This window comes from Arctopsyche grandis, chromosome 6, assembly GCF_051622035.1.
Source record: "Arctopsyche grandis isolate Sample6627 chromosome 6, ASM5162203v2, whole genome shotgun sequence".
Classification (NCBI taxonomy): domain Eukaryota; kingdom Metazoa; phylum Arthropoda; class Insecta; order Trichoptera; family Hydropsychidae; genus Arctopsyche; species Arctopsyche grandis.
In genome coordinates, this window is record NC_135360.1 from 24,712,189 (window position 1) to 24,731,294 (window position 19,106).

The following is a 19,106-nucleotide window of genomic DNA, read 5'->3' on the forward strand; positions in this document are numbered from 1 at the left end:
ATTATTCTAATGTTAATGTACAGCATAATAGGAAAAGAGCTCAAAAACCTATTTACAATTCTTCTAAATGCTCATAATTAGAGTACGGAACGGATACGGACGGAGTTGTGATCGGCAAACCTGTAAAAATGCATTTACAACATTTGAACAATAAAGCACGCTGGTTATCCGGGCTTTACTCATAATACATCTAATACATAATATTAATTAAAAACTCTCTAAAGCCGACGATCTAAAGCACTATCAATAGATCAGTTATTAGGTATGATTAAAATAATAACAAAAGGCTGCATTTTGAGTAAAACTGATTTTTGTATAGAAATTTCACCTAAAATTGAGCCTCGTTGTTTTTGTATGTTTAAGTATGCGTATGCGTGTGTGTGTGTGTGTGTGTTCAGTGACTTTTCTTTAAATATACATATACATATGTATGTATGTGCATAAATATATACATAGGTGCGATAAGTTATCGTTCGCGAACGGTGGAAAACATTGCGGTTTTGCGAAATTGTCTTAGGGGAGAAAATAGGGGAAGGGGGCTAGCGCGAAAGATACGTCAACCGGAAGTGAAACAAATTCAACTATCGATTACAAAGGGTGTTTTAACTTAAAAGTTGAGGCGGTGAATTGATTCCAAAATATGATACCGTGAAATCTACTGTGTAATCATATAAGGCTATGTACCTATTCATACATATATGTATGTATATATATATATGTGTGTTCAATATTCAACTTAAATTTGCTGTTTGATATTCGGTTGTATTCCTACTTGAATCTGAAGCTTTTCAGTATTGAGGTTAAAGCGCGTCAAATTAAGTAATTGTACTATTGAGAATTAGTTTCAATAATATGATGATTATATATATCTAGTTTAAATCGTATATTGGATTTCAATTATTAACATAATATGATACATTGTGTTAATTCCTAGAATTATTCCGTTGTGTTTTATGTATGTATTGTGTCAAAATAATTGACGTGCTTCGAAAATATTGTTTTAGCGAAAAATATTTGTTTAATGAACGCTATATTCAATTAAAGCGCGACATTCTAGATAAATGGTCCATGAATATATATTCTGCGGTGGAATTGGACGCGATCGGGGGTGAAAATAACCGTGTTGTATGCAATCGGAGCGGTGTGCACCATTAGCCCCGCCGACCGACCCCCATAGCGTTTTCCATTGATATTTTGATGGGAAAATTCCTCAGAGATCGCTGTTGCGATCATGTGCGAAAAAAGCAATCGATTCTCAATTATCGAACTGCCGTACGCCGATTGATAGGCCCGACAAACAATCAAACGGGCCCGATAAAAGAACAAAATCGAGTTACCAACCGCGAACGAAATACGCAAATATTTATAATGCATGATGACACAGCCTCCATCACATTTCTGTTTGATAGATTGAACATAAATATATATATATATATATATATATATATATATATATATATATATATATATATATATATATATATATATATATATGTTTAAATTTTCCTGATGTATAATACTTATAAACTACGTACGTATGCCCTGGAAATTTAAGTATCAGAGTTGCTTTTTTACAAAGATTTAGTTATTTCAACATCGTCCAGTATTCATATGTCGTTACAGTCCAAGTTCTTAAACTGGTTCGTGTATGAACATGCTGGTTTTTTCATTCATAAACTATAGGTTTTACATAGTTTAAGCGATAATAATAAATTAAAACTTCCACCAGGTGTCGCTTGAAACTTTAAAGCTGTCAAAACAAAAAAAAAGTATTCAAAACGGGAAACTGCGTTGCAGTTGTGATAATTCTCAACTGCGTTGCAGTTGTGGTAATTCTCATTTCCGATGATTTTTAAAATATTTCAAACCCAGGTACCGCTTACATAGAAGATAAAGAACGAAGGATGAAACATATGATAGAGCAAATTATTGAGTTTGTCAATTTGTTAGAAAATTGAGTAAACTATTGAGTGTGTCAATTTGTTAATATGTTCACGAACCAATGAAATGTACACTTGGACTTTAATATATGTATACACACTTATTTATTTTAAAAACAGAAACAAACAGCATTGACACCAATAAAGTTTCTAAAAATTAATAAAAACAGTGAAATAAAATAAAAACATTGAATAATGGTAGATATGGAATATATTTACATATGTATTACTAAGAAAAATGATCAATCAATAGAAATTGAAAACAAGAGGAATTAATATGAGGGAGAATATTGATAAAAGAAAAAGAAGATTGTACATATATACAAAATAGGAATTATAGAACTATTAGATTATTGTCAAATAATGAAGAATTACGGAGGTGTGTGATTGGACATTGGAATTGTATCTTATTTAATAAATAATGACTATCAATTATATAATTCAAAAGCTTAAACAAAAACATAAATCATAAATTTCCTCCTAGATTTTAAGGCAATAAAACGAATTCTGGAATTATTGGAGTAGGAATGGATTTTTTTTATTTATGTGATCTAAGTTTTTAATATCTACTCGATAGAAAAGATTCCAAACAGTACTAGCAAATTCCAGATGACTTTTTACAAATGTAATAATAATAATTCTTAAAATATAATATACATAAATTTTCTTTGTGAACATCATAGTTTCGTCCATTGCGGCCGTTGACGGGACTTTTTTTTGTAATATCGTATTTCATAACATAACTTGACGAAATACTGCAAACTGAATGTTACTCACTAGGTCAACTATTTATAATTGTTTGAATGTTGTTCTACTCAACAATGCAAATATTATTTCTATGCGAGGGATAATCTTGGATTTATAACTATTTTAAACGAACAGCATATTTTCAAGAATATGAACTCACACGAATACACACCATAATATTATACAAGCGATAACATTAGCATTTGAAATCAACTATTTAGAATTAAGTACTATTTTGTATTCTATGTAAAATATTTTCGGACATATCCTAATAAAATTTCATGATGAGCGAAAACCCAAAATCCCGAAATTGAAAATTAAATACCAGTATATTCCACTACATTTTTATGTATTTATATGTACATACATACAATATCATCTTCAAAATATCTTCAAACAAAATGTTTTTATCGCAGAATATAAAAATATCCAGCATATGAAAAGGACTTCGCACAGTTTTGTTTTTGGCATGCTTTAATTTATTTTATTGCTCTGGGAGGGATAATCTTGGATTTATAAAAATTGTAAAGATGGCATATTTTCATTTTGTATCTATTCTCCATGAATATTCATAGCATATTTCCAAGGATATGCGTAGTTCTACATCAAAGATCGATTAATATGCTATTGTTACTTTTTCTATGTATGTAGTAACAATAGATGAAGTTTTGTGATCATGCGAAAATTTGAACTCGAGATTTTGACTGATTCGAACTCTGATCCGTCTTCATGATGTAGAAAGAAATGTGTGCGCGTGTCCGTGAATTTTGGGGACGTTTTGAACACCGTTAGTCCTATCCTATATCCGATAACCTATCTATTATATAATTAATAAACATTATCTATTTTATTTTTTTATATAATTAATAAACATAATCTTAATTAATCGTAGTCGATGATTGAAAATCCGGCCATTGATACCATTTTATAAAAGAGAAATATAGAAATAGATTAAATGCAGCTCCAGACTTGAGAGAATCAATTGAACCGAATTTTAAAAAACGTTCCTCGAAACAAACATAAGAATCTCATAAAAATTGTTTTGTAAGGAGATTTACTTAAGAAAAAAAAATATTATATGTAATTTGTAATTATGTGTTTTTATTAAAATCATTTATCAATATGTATGATGAAATAGTAGATATTGGCATATTATTATTGTGACACAGCAAATATTTTTTTTTCCACAAAATTTCTTACCAAAACAGACCCAATGCGTCTTTAAATTCTATTCCATGCAAATACTAAAATTTAAAAAAAAAATTTGAACAAAATCCGACAACCGGAAGTAGAACTTTTGTCTTGTGTAAGATGCCTTAGATTTGCGCTCAATTTGTATTGAAAATGGTGTCATAGCCGGTATGTGTGAACGTTTATATATGTTTCATTATCGAACTTTGCTTTTTATCATTCTTATATTCCTCAAATACATAGATAAAGTCGTCGGTTGGTCATATCCAAAATTTTTTGTTGTAAAAATGTTTTTGTGGAGTTAGTGCTATATTGTTTCTATTTGCATCTATGTACATACATATGTACTCATACCTCACGAATGGTTGCATCTGCTCGTATTCAACTTAGAAGCTTAGAAGAAAGTTTAAAGTTGAACATTGGCACCCGAGAGGGCGATCGGTTAGGTGAAGTCCGGTTGACCGATCGTCTAGCGCCAAATTAACCGGTTTTCCCGGTCTCGCTAACCGGATTAAAAGTTTTGCGGTCACGTAACGAGAGGTCAAGATTGATCGCGTCCCAAATGTGACGTTCGATATGCAGCCAGTATTCGGTGCTCTAATGAAAGTAGTTTTTCTCGGTGAAAAAGAAAATTTTTCGGTCCCGGCCATACGTCTTTGTAACGTCGATGACGTTGAAACGGGCCTTTTCATTTATAGGTATTTATAAGCCGCAATTTTAGCTACTTCGAAGGCAAATAATAGCCTAGAATTGGATATTGATTCATTTTTTTTAATTTTATTTATGTCGAGTAGAAATTGTTTCAATGCAAGCAAATTTGCAGTATAGTATGTACATATGTATATACAATTTTGATATTTCGGCTTATCATAGTAAGAAGGTAAACCCTATATTTTCCAGGCGATATTTAAAAATTTAATACTGATTGGTCGTGTCTTACGCTTCTTTAATTAATAGATGCTAATAGTTTTGATTTGATTTCATTGATTTCATTTTAATTGTTTATTGTACCGGTCTTTCAATATATGTTTCGAATATTTCAATATTCAATATTTCTTTCAGTTAGTTAATCAACCAAAAATATCTTGAGAAACTACAAATATCAATGCCACAATTATATTTATATTTGTAAAATGTTTCAGATAAATATTAAAGCATCATTATAAGAATATGCAATTTATATAAGGTTTAATTTGTTGTCGAATTTTGAACGTTGAATGTGTAAATTTTGTAATAAAAAGCAGCTTGGCATGTATTTTGGGAGGGTGTAGGGCAAATGGAGAACGATCAGCAAAACAGAACAATAATACGAAACAATCGCCCAAAATGGGAAACAATCTAAGCGAAAAAATTGTCCCCACTTGTTTTTCAACCCCCTAGCTCCACTCGAAAAAATAATAATAATACGGGGGGGCTTTTTATTAAAAACGTGTTTTGCATTGCTCGCACTTTCCACTAACTCCACGGGAGTGAAAAAGAAAAGGTGGTAGTTGTGTTCCACACCGTCGGAATAGAGCGAAAGAGGAGAAATAAAAATGGATAAGCAAATGAGCTCTAAAGAAGAGAGCGCCGAAAGAGAGAGCTTTAATTAAAAATAAATGCATCGCAGCGGGAAATCGCTTAAGATTTTCACCCAGACGTTCGAAGATGTAACCGTTTCTACGGTTGTTCGGATACTTTCCTACCTACGTTTGTTTCTTTTTAATTAAGCTCGACGTGTAATGTTATAAGCCGCCTTAATGTAACACAATTTCGACTAAACAAAGAAACAGAACCCCGTTCGATCAATTAACCGCGAGACGCGAGAAGCAAACTACACCCCCTCCCAAGGGTTCCAGCAACGAGACGTAGCATAGGAGGGCTCGAGTCCGTAAAGTTTCGCTTAATTCGGGCCCAAGGGTTGGTCGGCTCTTGCTCTACGTCTTCCCGGCTTTAACGTGTTGGTATGAGGTGTGACCAAAAAATATTGTGAATATTGATTTTGAAAAGCATTCATGGTAAATGGAGGGGTTTCAATATTAAAAAATTAGATTTCGCTATTGAGACAAATATATAGCTGAAATTAAATTCGTTCAGCATTTGATTTAAGGTTCGGGGAATAAATTTAGTACTTTCTTGAGTTTTCTTATATTATTAAGACAGTAGAAGTATCCTTCACACTTGTCACACTGTGATTGCTAGCAAGTGACCAGGACTTATATTTTATTTTATATCTCCAAATATACTGAATGCAGTGTCTTCATATTTTATGTATTTCTCATCAAAATTTATATATGATTCGACTTACATACATATGTCATTACAAAATAAAAAATATCAAGAAAAATAATTATTTTCGCGCGAAGTCCCTTGTACATGTGCCTTAGCACTGAATCATTTTATCATGCTTAGCACATGATAAAATGATTTTTTTTATAGCTAAATACAATAATTAGCCTCACAGATTTTGCATTATTTTAACTTAAAACACATGTTTTTAACTTAGCTTGGCAAACACATTAGCTTGGCATCCAGCACAGTGGCTAGCGGATTTATTTAGCACAGTAAGGCAAGTGTTAATATTTATTTTTTGGACGTCGTCAACAAGACCGAAAATAAGGGAGAGGAATATGTAAATACGTAGAATTTTTGAATGTAAAACTTGGGTCATTGAATATAAAAATGTTGTATGAAGTCACTCGAATAGCTGTGAAACGTTGTTTGAATGTATTGGATTAGAGACAATAAATGAAACAAATTAGTGAGTACGGACCCAAATTCAATTAAAAGGCTAAAGGTGGACCAGGTATGAGATAAATAGACGACGTAAGGAAATTGTAAGGGGTTAGGTGGATGAGTATTGCTCAGAACAATGATGAATGTAAGTGTTGGACAGGTTTTCGTCTACAATAGCAGTGGAAAACAGACGGCAGTAAATTATGAAGAAACTCTTTAAATCATTAATCATAAACCGCATCACGAATCAGGTATATTTTGAGAGATTTCACATCCATTGATAATGATAAAATTTACTTATTTCGAAAATTAAAAATTTACACCCACTAAAGAATATTCGAGTATTTATTAGAAGGATAGTTAGGATTATATAGGGGATTTTATTTCATAATTCATGGAAAGGTGTGAGCATTCACCATATTTTTTTATCACACCTCGAATATAAGTACCTTAAAGGTATTCGCTACCGCAGAAAAGTCAAAAGTGGAAAGCGGGGTGGTTTTCACCTGACAACCGGCACACGCCGCCACAATGGAAATCTCGTTTCGTCGTAAAGGGAGGAAAACTCGCCGATTATTGTTTGCGGTGCACAAGAATGGGGATGGGGGAGGGTTGGCTTCCACTTTTAGTGCACGTCTGTTGGGGATTTCAACGCGTATGCTACGCCCTTTGTGCGCCCTTTGAGAAAATCCTACAATATTTCCTCTTTGATATAATATGCAAGTTTCTTCCTTGGTGAGATTTCTTTTTGTTCTGTGTGTTTTCCGCTTGTACGTATGCCAATTCTGAACGAGTTATGTGTAAGATGAAATGAAATATTCGATTCGACGAACTATTGATTAATATACCATTAATAATTATTATTTCGTATTAAGTATTGCGAAGAAAGCATTCGGCATTAATGACGATATACAATATTTTCTCTTTGTAAGTTGAATGTGGCTTTGAAAAGAGTTTATTACTTGGCGAAAGGTTTCGTTTTTGGTTTGATATTACTTAAGAAATTTTTGCGTGATTCATAGCCATATGTAGCATTTGTATAATACATTATATTACGAGCACATGTACATTTGTAATATACGTAACTAATTAAAAGTTATAATTGGAATATTTTAAATTTCCTTTTGGAACAAATGCACATGTGAAATACATATGTTTTTCTTTTGACAATATATAAGAAGTTATATTTAAAAGTGACAGAAGCCCATTTTTCTTCATTTTGAGAAACATTTCGCAAAACATTAAATATAATGTTTTAAGTTTAACAATATTTAAAAATACTGGTAGCCTGTTTTACGATTATTCTGCTTTTCCGAGATTTTGTACATATTGAATTAAAATAAGTGATAACAATTTGTGAATTAAGCCAAACAGAAATAGTATTTTTAGAACTGAAAATTGGACTCCCAACAATTTTTAAATATAACGGTTTATTTTTACACTGCATGAGTTTTCAAGAAAATGTATGTAGACATCTGTATAAGTAGTATTGTTTCATTTCAAGTGATTATATTTGTTTGTAAAATATTTAGATGTCAGTCAAAAATATACGTGTCGTAATTTAAAAAAAAGTTTTTATTTAAACGATGATTTTTGTTTCTAAATCATTACATTATTTTTGAATAATTTTTAAAGTTCAAATTTAAAGTTGAATCAATATTGTGTTTTTCTGGAGATTTTAATTTTGTTTCACTTGCAGTACATAGATGTCATTATTGAAATTATAATAAAATAAAATTATGTATGTAAAAAAAAATACAGAATATTTTTAATATAATATCATTGTTTTTCTCATAATATTCAAATATTTAAAATATATGAAAATAACGTAATTTATTAATCATTCACACTTAATTCAAACCATTTGAACGTGCTACGTATTTATCTCTTTATATTACTTAATTTTGTTGAATCGAATTGATTATACTATCATAAATGAATTTTATAGACGTACTTTAAATTTTATTAAGCATTTATAACATTTTTCGATATTGAATTTTATGACGATTTTCCTTTATTTTTCACACCTTCATATGTGTTTATGTACACATAGTTTTTCTTGTTTAGCTATAAACACTTCAGCTTATATTTTCCAATTTTATATATGTATTATATATCCAAACGAAGTTTATTAAAAATAAAAATAAAAACATAATTTTATTTATTAATTATATTATATTTGTCTCATCAATATAAGAATTACATATTGTGATTACATTTAATTAATATCGAAATAAAACTTACAGTAAACATACTATGAATAAAAAAAAAATACACATTTGATCCTAAGAATAAACCCACGTATATAATATGTTATTGACTATCTATATACGCGGATTTAATATAAAACCGCAATATTAAATAATAATAGATACACACATATATTTATCATAAATCACATTTCATACATATTATCATTATATAGATATATAAATAAATAGGACACTATCTTGTAAAACCAAGACGTTATTATCGATCGGCCTTTTTAAGGGTCAATACTATACTATCAAAATTCAGTCATAATCGTGTTTTATACAAATAGATCAAGTCTATGCTCATACAATTAATGCGTTGTCGAAACAATCTACTTGCCGTTTTCTTTGTACTAACAGCTACCTATATAAATGTCATTTTATATTGGAATTTACTTGAAATAAAGTGTTCCGAAGCGGAATCCTCTCCTTGTATTGGACAAAGCGTTGTTGATGATCTTTTGAGCCGTGGGACCGAAAGTGTTGACCGGATTGCCAAAAATGCTCACGAAAGGCTTGAATGTCGCTGGCTTCTGGGTCGTCGTTGTGTCTGAACCCAGTTTGTAAAGGTCTGATTGGTAGTTGACGACCACTTTAGGGTTGGCTTGTTGTTCGTAGGTCTGTCCATCGTTTGACGTTTGCCACTGGTAGGTGTTGGAGGTTTGGTAGGTCTTGTAGTTGTAGGCATCGTAGGATGAGGTATCTACAGCATCTGGAGCACTTTCAGGGATGGCGTTACGGTGTTCATAGTTGACTTCATTGATGGTGTTGCCATAGCTGTCTGCTGTGGACAATGACAAAAATAATTTTAGTAACTAAATAAAAATAATAAACATCGAATAATCAACGCCTGTGACTCAATCAAGATTAGTAACTTAAATTCCTTGATACATTTATTTTTTATTTTTTAGTTATTTCATATGTACATACAGGTGTATACTTATTTTTGATCATAAGTGGTAAAAGTGCCTGCTTAATGAAACAATGTCTCAAAATCAAGTTTCTACAAAAACAATATTATCTATTTTATGACGTATTACCATGCGCGTCTTGTTAACACTAAGATCAAACAATTTTCAACGATCTTCTAACCAATCATATATGTATTTACATGTGTTAAGTGTGACGTTTCTTGCAAGTTCAAGCACACTTGTGACCGTAAATCAACTCCGTCAATCGAAATAATATGATATTTTGTTATTTTAAAGCGACTTCTGTATATATGAAAGTGGGTTGTTTACATTCCAGCATTATTTCTTTTTAAGTTTTTGACAAATGTTTTTATAATTATTTTGAAGTTTGTGTATAAATTTTAGACTTGATAGAGATTATACTAGTTCGTTTAATTTAAATTAAACCAGATAATTGTGGCAAAGGTGGTCATTCTAGATATCATCAAAATATTGCCAAGAGCTATTGCAACATAGCAATCGCCCTCATTAATCAAACACTGTGTTTGTTTTTGGTATGATCATAGAATAGTTTTTGTATAAAATATTTTAGGCATTGAATTTAGATTCTTTTTCTGATAAAATATAGAGCAATTTATTTCAAACTCACCACAAAGTCCGCTATATTTTTGCGAATCGGACAATCCGAAGCTGCTGCAGGCGGGTTGTCCTTTCTCGTATGGTTTGTATCCGATGACATTGCCTCCTGGGCCATAATTGCACACGTACAATTTGGTGTATCCGCGAGATGGGTCATAGTAGAATGTGAAACCGCATCCTACATGAGACGTCTCACCCCATACGAGCTAAAATCAAAATAATTCGTTAGCATACATTTTTTTTTTTAAGAAATAGCAAAACAATATTTTTGTTTGATTTTGCAAATGCTTACTTGTGAGTAATGTCCAGTTCCGTGGCTGTAACCAGTAGGCTTGTAACCGTAAGCTCTGACTTCGTCAAACCAGGCGTGGATTTGTTTGTTGAAGTCTGGTGTAGCATCTTGGGCACTCGTCGGACGACGGGTGGTCCATGTTGCAGCAATGTTCTGTCCTACTGGAAATCTTCCTACGTCTCTTTGGGTAGCTTGGTCGTGAGCTGTCATGCAGTTGTCGGCCCATTGTTGAGCTCTGGCTGCTAATTCATCATCCCATTTCTGTTGAGGCGAAAAAAAAACAATGTTTTAATGACGCTTGCACAATTCATGAAGTGACCGTGTTAGATAAACCATTTCGAAACCGAAACTCTGACACTTGAATGACACGATGTGGTATTTACGCTAATGATGCGTTGTTTATCGACAGCCTTCCAATTTCGATTGAGATATATTTTACATTTTATATTTTATTTTGTTATTTTTTTCGTCTAATCATGTCTAAAGAGACGATTTGAATGGGAAACCAGTGGAAAATTTCCGTTTGACCCGATCGGCGAAACCAGTGAGACCAGATAATTTCGATCGAATACAGTTTACATATATCGAGAGTTTGACCACTGCACAAAATTTTCAATTTTTTTTTTGTTTCTTTTCGCAAATCTTTTGATCGAAAACCTAGTTGACATTAAATCAGCATAACCGGTTCGCGTATATAGAAAGCCACGGCTTGAGATTATCCGATCTTCTTCTTTTTTTTTAAACACGTGTTTCGGAAATGATACGACAACCGCTTGAATGCTGTATGGAACTGTGCTCCGACTGTCGTATAATCGTTTCTTTTTTATTTTATTGTAATTTTTTTCGCTTTTTTGCGATCTTTCGACACCGCACAACGCCAACGAAAGTAACCTGATCGCTGTGAACTTTGTTGCCGACCGATTATATAGATGCGAATATGCTAATCGAGTTATCATTGAACTTGACACATTATATATTCATTACTGAAATTTTGCATGTGTCTATATAATTTAGAATGATTGTATACATGTATACACAGGCGGTTGTCTTTCGCTTGAATAGTTTTACGTGTTTTATCGAAATTCAATTAATAAATTATGTATAAATTAAACGGCGTATTAAGTTTCAATGAAACTTGGACGACCACTGAAACGAATTTTCATCAATTCAATTCAAAAGTTTTATTATGCAAATATATTTTTAATAGGCAAATAAGCTTAATAGACTTTTAATATTTTTAAACGAAGCATTAGTTCAATTAAATTATGAATTTATAGTAGATTTATAATACGAACAATTTCAATATACATATACTATTGATGAATACAAAGAATTATTATAAGTTCGACAAGTAGGAAGTTTTAATTTTATTTTTAAATTCGTTTCGAAGATTTCGTTTAAATGGCGACAATTCATGGATATCTAATATTATATTAATAAAAATAACAAATTCATTTATTGAACTGTATTTTAACTTACCATTTCCATCATGTTAGCAGCTGGTGGTTGACTAGACACTTGTCCAAGAGCGACAGACTGTCTGAGTCGATTATGTTCGTCTACAATAGATTGCCTTTCTTGTGAAGTAAGCCCACCCGATTCTGTACAGTGACAAAAAAAATGTTGTTTTAGTGTGATTGTTTTTAATATAATAAATATACATATCATCCAAAGTTTTAAAGATACGGAAATGAGTCGAAAATTTCCACAACTTAAAAACCGCACGTTAAATGGCTCAAATAATGTATGTAAATATTCGTGTTTGAATTGCAGCTTATGTAAGTTTTTTTAGCATTTGAATTTACGTCTGTTTGTACAATAGGTTTGCATTATTATGTCACTACAGTAAAACACTCAGAATCAAAGGTCAATCACTCGGATTGAAATATATTAAATTAAAATGGTAAATGTACTCACTCATTATTTGCTTCCCAGCGGAACACGAGTGGGTCACTTCAACGACGGCCGCGATCACAACAACGATACACACCACTGTATGCATTTTCTTTATATTATATTTGTAAAATTATAAGTACACAAATCAATGACCGAATCAACGATAAACGTCGCGGAGAAAATGTCCGTTAGTTTCACAGGGTAATTTTCTTGTAAGCACACGAAGCTCCCGGCAGAGCGCTAAGGCCTTCACGGAGTGCAGTTTTTTTCCTCTCAGTTAAATCAGCGGGAATTCGAAACGGAGACTTTGCGTTGACGCCACTTCTTTGGAAAACCGCGAAAATTCGGGGCACACCAAAGAAAAGGCGCTGCGACAACTCTACCCGTTCGACTACACGATCTGAATCTGAATGCTGGAACACCGGTCGGATGCGGTAGTTATATAGCGACTAGGTGGTCTCCATGGTGACCAGGTGTACACACAGGTAATTCTCGCCGGTCGACAGGCCGTTGGCAAGCCATTGGCAAACCATTGCCATGCCGGTGTCGCCGTTGGGTGCACGGTCGATGATGATTTTTCCTTTGGCGCGAACGGGTCTTCTCGCGGCGTACGTGACTCGCCTTTCCACTATTATTAGCCTTAATGGGATATTGACGATTCGCTAAAATCATTAAAAATCTATATAATCTCGATTCTCTCTCTTTCTATCTCCGTCCCTGTCTTTTTATGTTGATTTGGGACACAGTTAATTTTCCGTAGCCGAATATTACGAGTATTTTCAGTGATATCAACGCATGGGGAAGACACGAACCTATTAAAGATTTTATCCAACAAATTCATTACTGCTGCTTTGTCTCCTATGTTTTATATAATTTATAATTAGTAGAAGCAAGTATGAGAAAATGAAAGAAAAACTTTTGTGAAGACATTTTTGAAACTGAAATTTCATAGAGGAATGAAAATATTAAGAAAAAAAATTGATCATTGTTTGAAATATTAACTTGTGTATATACATCTAATATATAATTTCAAAAGAGACTTTGTATGTAAGTATTGTTGGTTGGGAATTGGCTGGGAACTTCGTAAACAAGTCAAAATTTCTATGACGATGAGTGGATTTTTTTTTTCGATTCAAATTTTATTTTATTTTATTTTATTTTATTGTTACAAATCAATATACACTCGCCATTACAGATTTGCTACAATGCGACGGGTGTACGTTAACGAAATACAGAATACATAAACAATCAGAAATCAGAAATACAGTAATACATACATATACAATCAGAATATATAGCATATAACAATTAATCAGAAATAATAATCATAGAGACATCTATGGATTATTTTTAGATTTTTTTTTTTGTATACAATTTTTATACATGTAATAAATACGAAATTATAGAGATGTCTATAGAGATATCTATAGATTTCAGATTACCGTGTATAATTATTACAAATTATACACAGGCAGATTTTTGTGACAACAGGATAAGATCTAATACCAATTTTCAGGAACCGTTTCAGCAATGATCAGATAAAATTGGCAAACTCTGATAGAGAAACGATCGATTTGGAGTCACAAAACCCCCAAATCTAACCAGCAGTGGCGAGGACTCGAACCTTTGACCTCAGTGGTGCTAAATATATACTCTACCACTAAGCCAAACTGCTGGCTAATAAATAAATTTAATAAAAAAACAAATGGATATTTATTATTAGATTCGCCATGTTTAAGCTGTTAATATTAAAAATACTGAGCGAAGTCTGGTAAAACAACTAGTATCATATAAACAATGAATTTTAAATCAATTTATAATTAATTCAAAGCATGATAATAATAATTACATATATGTATAGGTAAGCTAAAATTTAGTTTAGACTTCTAGGAAATTCAAATTTTAGCAATAAATTTTACAACAATTATGCTTTTTATAAGGTTCTATTTATATTTTAAAAACTAATTTATTATAAAGATTAATTAAAATCTATATTGCACTTATATTTGATACACTAATATACAATAAAGATGTGCCTTATGAATGTGTTTTAAAAATCGATTTTATCTTTCCTCGTTTTGTAATTGTTTAACACATGCAAAAAATAAATATACAAAACTTTATTCATTATAGTAAATTTTAGTTAAATTTTATATATTCACATTAAATGACACGTTATTTAAAATAATTATGAGAAACCATTACGTGCTCGCACACCTGTGGTTTCACGATGCATACATATATACATTTATTTTTTATAAATGATAAATCATATTTATTGTGATGGGAAGAAATCATTAATATTTGTAGAATGCGCATATAAGCTTTGTCTTTAAAGCTATTCAGTTAGATATTACTTTATTAGTCATAATCACTGAATAAAGCGTGTCGTAAATAAGAGCCATAAACTTCAGATTGATACCCGTTTCAATTGATTAAATTAAAAAGCATGCAATCTTATGCACAATAATGCGTTTGCAATTTTCTTTGTCCTTTTTTACATTGTCTTATCTCATAAAACGCGTGATTAACCCTTGAATGTATATGTATAATTTATACGCATGGTAACGATTATAACTTTTATAACTTAATTTAATCTTCATTTCGCTAAAATGCATTTGGGAGAAAAAGTTTATTGTCATTGACGGGCACACCATAATGATTCGTAGTATCGTATAACTTTCGTTGACTACATGTTTCAAGGCGAACATAATTTTTGATAAATTTCAATGTTTAATCGTATAATATGTCTATTATTTATGAGAGTGTCTGTGTATATTTCACAATAAAAGTTACAGCAAAATTAGACCATTCAAAAAATACCAATAAGAAAAAGTTCTAGATTTTTTTGACATCATAATTTTTTAATAGTTTTTCCTTGACTTTTCATTTTGTAGTCATCGACAGTACTATGAAAAATATTAACGTCATTTATCAATAAAAATTTCAATGTATCCTTTAGGTGCGAAAATTCATTTGTAATGCTATTCATAGTTGATTTATGGCTTTATTGTGGTTATTTATTAAATGTGAGTCTAAGAAAATGACGACGTTAATGTGGGCCAAACGCAGTCTGGAAATCACAATCTCGTAAAAAAATTCATAGAAAAATGATGTGATTGATTTTTCGTCACTGCAAACAAAACACTCATCTCCCAGTACAAATAATTTTTAATTGATTTCACGCGAAATCGATTACCCACTTTGGATTTTATTTTGCTACGCCTATTAGATTGTTTACAATGGCGAATTTTCCGCGAAAAATCTGTGTTTATTTGTTTTCCCGCGGTGGCAATAAAACGTTTGATGACGCAGGTTTGTTTTCGAAACCATGTGTTAAAATTTGAGGTAGTAAAATGTTGCGCTCTTAAACATTTTGAGAAACCATAAAAGAGCATCGTTTATTTGATATTTATCAAATAAATATCGAAATACAAGACGTAAATTTTCCTTTAATGGATGTAGAGGGAAACACTTTCTGAGGATCTTCTCGGAAAATCGACGGAATGGATGTTTATTGCGAAATAGAAATACGATTTGTTTTAAATGTATCACTCCTGATTTTTAAAAGCTTTCACATTTTCATGTGGAATCAAATGTATTTATCATTTTGATTTAGATATGTCGTTTTTGTTAGAGTAAGGATATTTATAAAAAATAAAGATACTTTTTTATGCAATTTTTTAATATAAAGCTGATTAAAAATGAATTAGTCGAATTGTCATATCAAATTGACTAATTGACTTGGTTGCGGAAGTGAAATTTGAAAGACGTAAAAGTGTTCACATAGTAGATTATTCCAATAATTGTTACAGTAATAATTTCAAACTTAATGTAACCATTGCATGCATTAAAAGCTTCCTGGCAGCCAAAAATTTCATATTGATTTTAAAAAGGAATATTATTTTACCATTATATATAGATAGTTTAAAACTAAATGGTAAATCTCACCGTATAATAAATATTATACGGTGAGATTCGCTTGCATTTGATATGATCTGAAAGTGTTGCCAATATCAGATATAAACATAAATAGACAACATTCGTATTATTATATTGTTTTATTATTAATTTTCTGATATCAGCAATGTAAATTTAATTTATTAATTTCCCGTACATAATATTTACCGCAAATAAGTGACCGATGTGTGTTCTAAGGCTACAGTATTTATTATCACTTGTCTGATATAACCAAAAATTCTAAATTGATCGAATTTTTAAATGTAAAAACGTCAATACTTTGTGTATACACATATTTTCCATTTGTTTAACTTTAATTCCTAAAATTCAATTTTAAAACTCTTTTGGTCCACCAGTCCATAGTTTTACCGAATATGTTGATAAAGATTTGCTCAACGTTTACGTTTTATTCCGCGAAATAAAGTTTTACGACTGCTAAGTGGAACTTAAGCTTTATTATGATAAATTTAATCGGCGGATACAAAAATAATTCTGACGAAAGAAATAAAATAGTTGACGACGTCATTTCGCGACAGGATTAAAAAAATTAACTTTCTTCTTTTCTGTGAATCTTTTTTTAATAAAATGAATAGAAAATATGTGAATTAGATGTTTATGATTCCGTGATGTCATTTTTATTTATATCAAGCTTGCTATTTTGTATTCTGTTTGTATCAAACGTGTATTCATACTGTACATAAGAGTAAAAAGAACATTGCATTTTTTGCAAGTATCACCAGCGCACATAAAGAGGGTATGAATGGAGACATTTATGAGGCTTATCTTATATAAAAATACTTTTTTAATACTATTGTGACAAAATTAACACTCTCAAAGCGTCGTAATGTGCAAGAAGGAAAGTCTTCAAATCCTGATAATAAATCGACATACATATTGAAAATTTTGAACTGAAAGTAAAATATATGACGGTCTTAATTCAAAATACAAAATATGGCATTCATGTCAGTTGAACGTGTGACCCTTGAATTTGATATCATCTTATGATATAAAGGACATTGTCCGACAAGTGTGTTAGGCCTCAGGGTCCTTGACTTTTGCCGAACATTAAATCATTTGATTCACGATCGAGGAAAAACTGCAGGGGTTCGAAGAAATTTTATTTTGCATAATGGCATGTAACACCGCGAGTCGTCAAACATGAAATGTAAAAGGGTCGTACATAATATAACGCCCTTTATGCATAATTTCAAGAAAGAAATTAGCACGATTCATCCTGCAGGAAAAAAAAGATGAATACCAAAATCAATTATACCGCTTCCGCGAGGATCAGCGTGCTATTGTTTGTATTGACCCGTGAGTCACGCTTTATTTTTGTCAATAAAAACTAAACGAGTCGAGTAATTTATATACAACTCGAATGCGGTATGGCATCATCGTGCGTTTACATTAACATAATCGACTTTTTCCGATATTTCGAAAATTAATCGCGGTGAATCACGCGAACGGAGAAAATTAACTGACCGGTTAAAAAAGACGGTTGTCGAGATGACCGGTAGCCTTGAGACTGTGAAAATTTGAAATTATATATTAAATGGTCTTTTGCATGCCGCCATAAAGTTTTTATTATATTCGGTAAGGATCGAAAATATGCTACCGTACTCGATGTGAAGATAACGTTGGAATAAGGTGAACGTTATTATTACACAAGGTTCTTGACCGAACCTTTTTTTTTCGTGTGTCGAAAGGTTCAGGTTCAAAACCCTTCGCTTTTAAAACATAAACTCCTTACATTTCGATAAAGAAAAAAATTCCATTTCTTCGAAATGAGATTTAACACGATAAATTGAAAATAAATGTTTGTTTGAATGCGCCAAATATCAACATAAATTTTCTGTTAATATTGTAGTGTCGACCCTTTAAATAAAACTAAAGATACCATGTTAAAGAATTTACATATTTAAATTTGCATTATATAATTTCATAAATTGGTCAATCTTATTGAACACTTCCGTCTGCAAATTACGGTTTACGGATAAATACATACATATATATATATATATATATATATATATATATATATATATATATATATATATATATATATATATATATACATACATATATCATCATCAACATCTACATCCACCAATTATCCACTGCTAGATGAAGGCCTCTCCAACACGCTTCTATTCGTCTCTGTTTCTAAACTCTCATCCATTTTAAATGACACATTTTCCTTGCAACCTTTTTTTCACACTTTTACATTTTCTCGGGTACCATTCTAGCACTTCTTTTGTACACCTTTCATCCATTTTTCTAGTTACGTGACTCACTCATTTCCACTTCAATCTCTTTACTTTCTCCATTATATCTACTACCCTTTTCATACTTCTCACCCACGTATTCCGTTTCCTATCTATCCTCGTTGTGCCGTGCATACAGCGTTCCATAATCCTCTGGGTACATTTAACTTTGTTTATCATCTAGACGTTCAATGTCCAAGTTTAACATCAATGTATACTTATTTATAAGCTACGAGAAAATTCTCGCTATGTCGATAAAGCTATTTTACGATATTAATAAGTAGTAGTATATATTAATA

General features: G+C 31.4%; 1 protein-coding gene across 2 annotated transcripts; it reads right to left on the reverse strand.

Annotated features, from left to right (window-relative positions):
- Nucleotides 1-8,759: 8,759 nt before the first annotated feature.
- On the reverse strand, nt 8,760-12,995 carry LOC143913214 (salivary antigen-5-like). Of its 2 annotated transcripts, none has more exons than XM_077432880.1 (5): nt 12,605-12,995; nt 12,167-12,288; nt 10,688-10,948; nt 10,406-10,601; nt 8,760-9,626 (listed from the first exon to the last, which is right to left on the reverse strand). In XM_077432880.1, the coding sequence occupies exons 1-5, from the start codon at nt 12,687-12,689 to the stop codon at nt 9,238-9,240; spliced, it is 1,053 nt and encodes a 350-aa protein (XP_077289006.1). In that variant the 5' UTR covers nt 12,690-12,995; the 3' UTR covers nt 8,760-9,237. The 2 variants fall into 2 exon arrangements, with proteins under 2 accessions (XP_077289006.1, XP_077289005.1); XM_077432879.1 differs by having other exon boundaries at nt 8,760-9,629.
- Nucleotides 12,996-19,106: the final 6,111 nt, after the last annotated feature.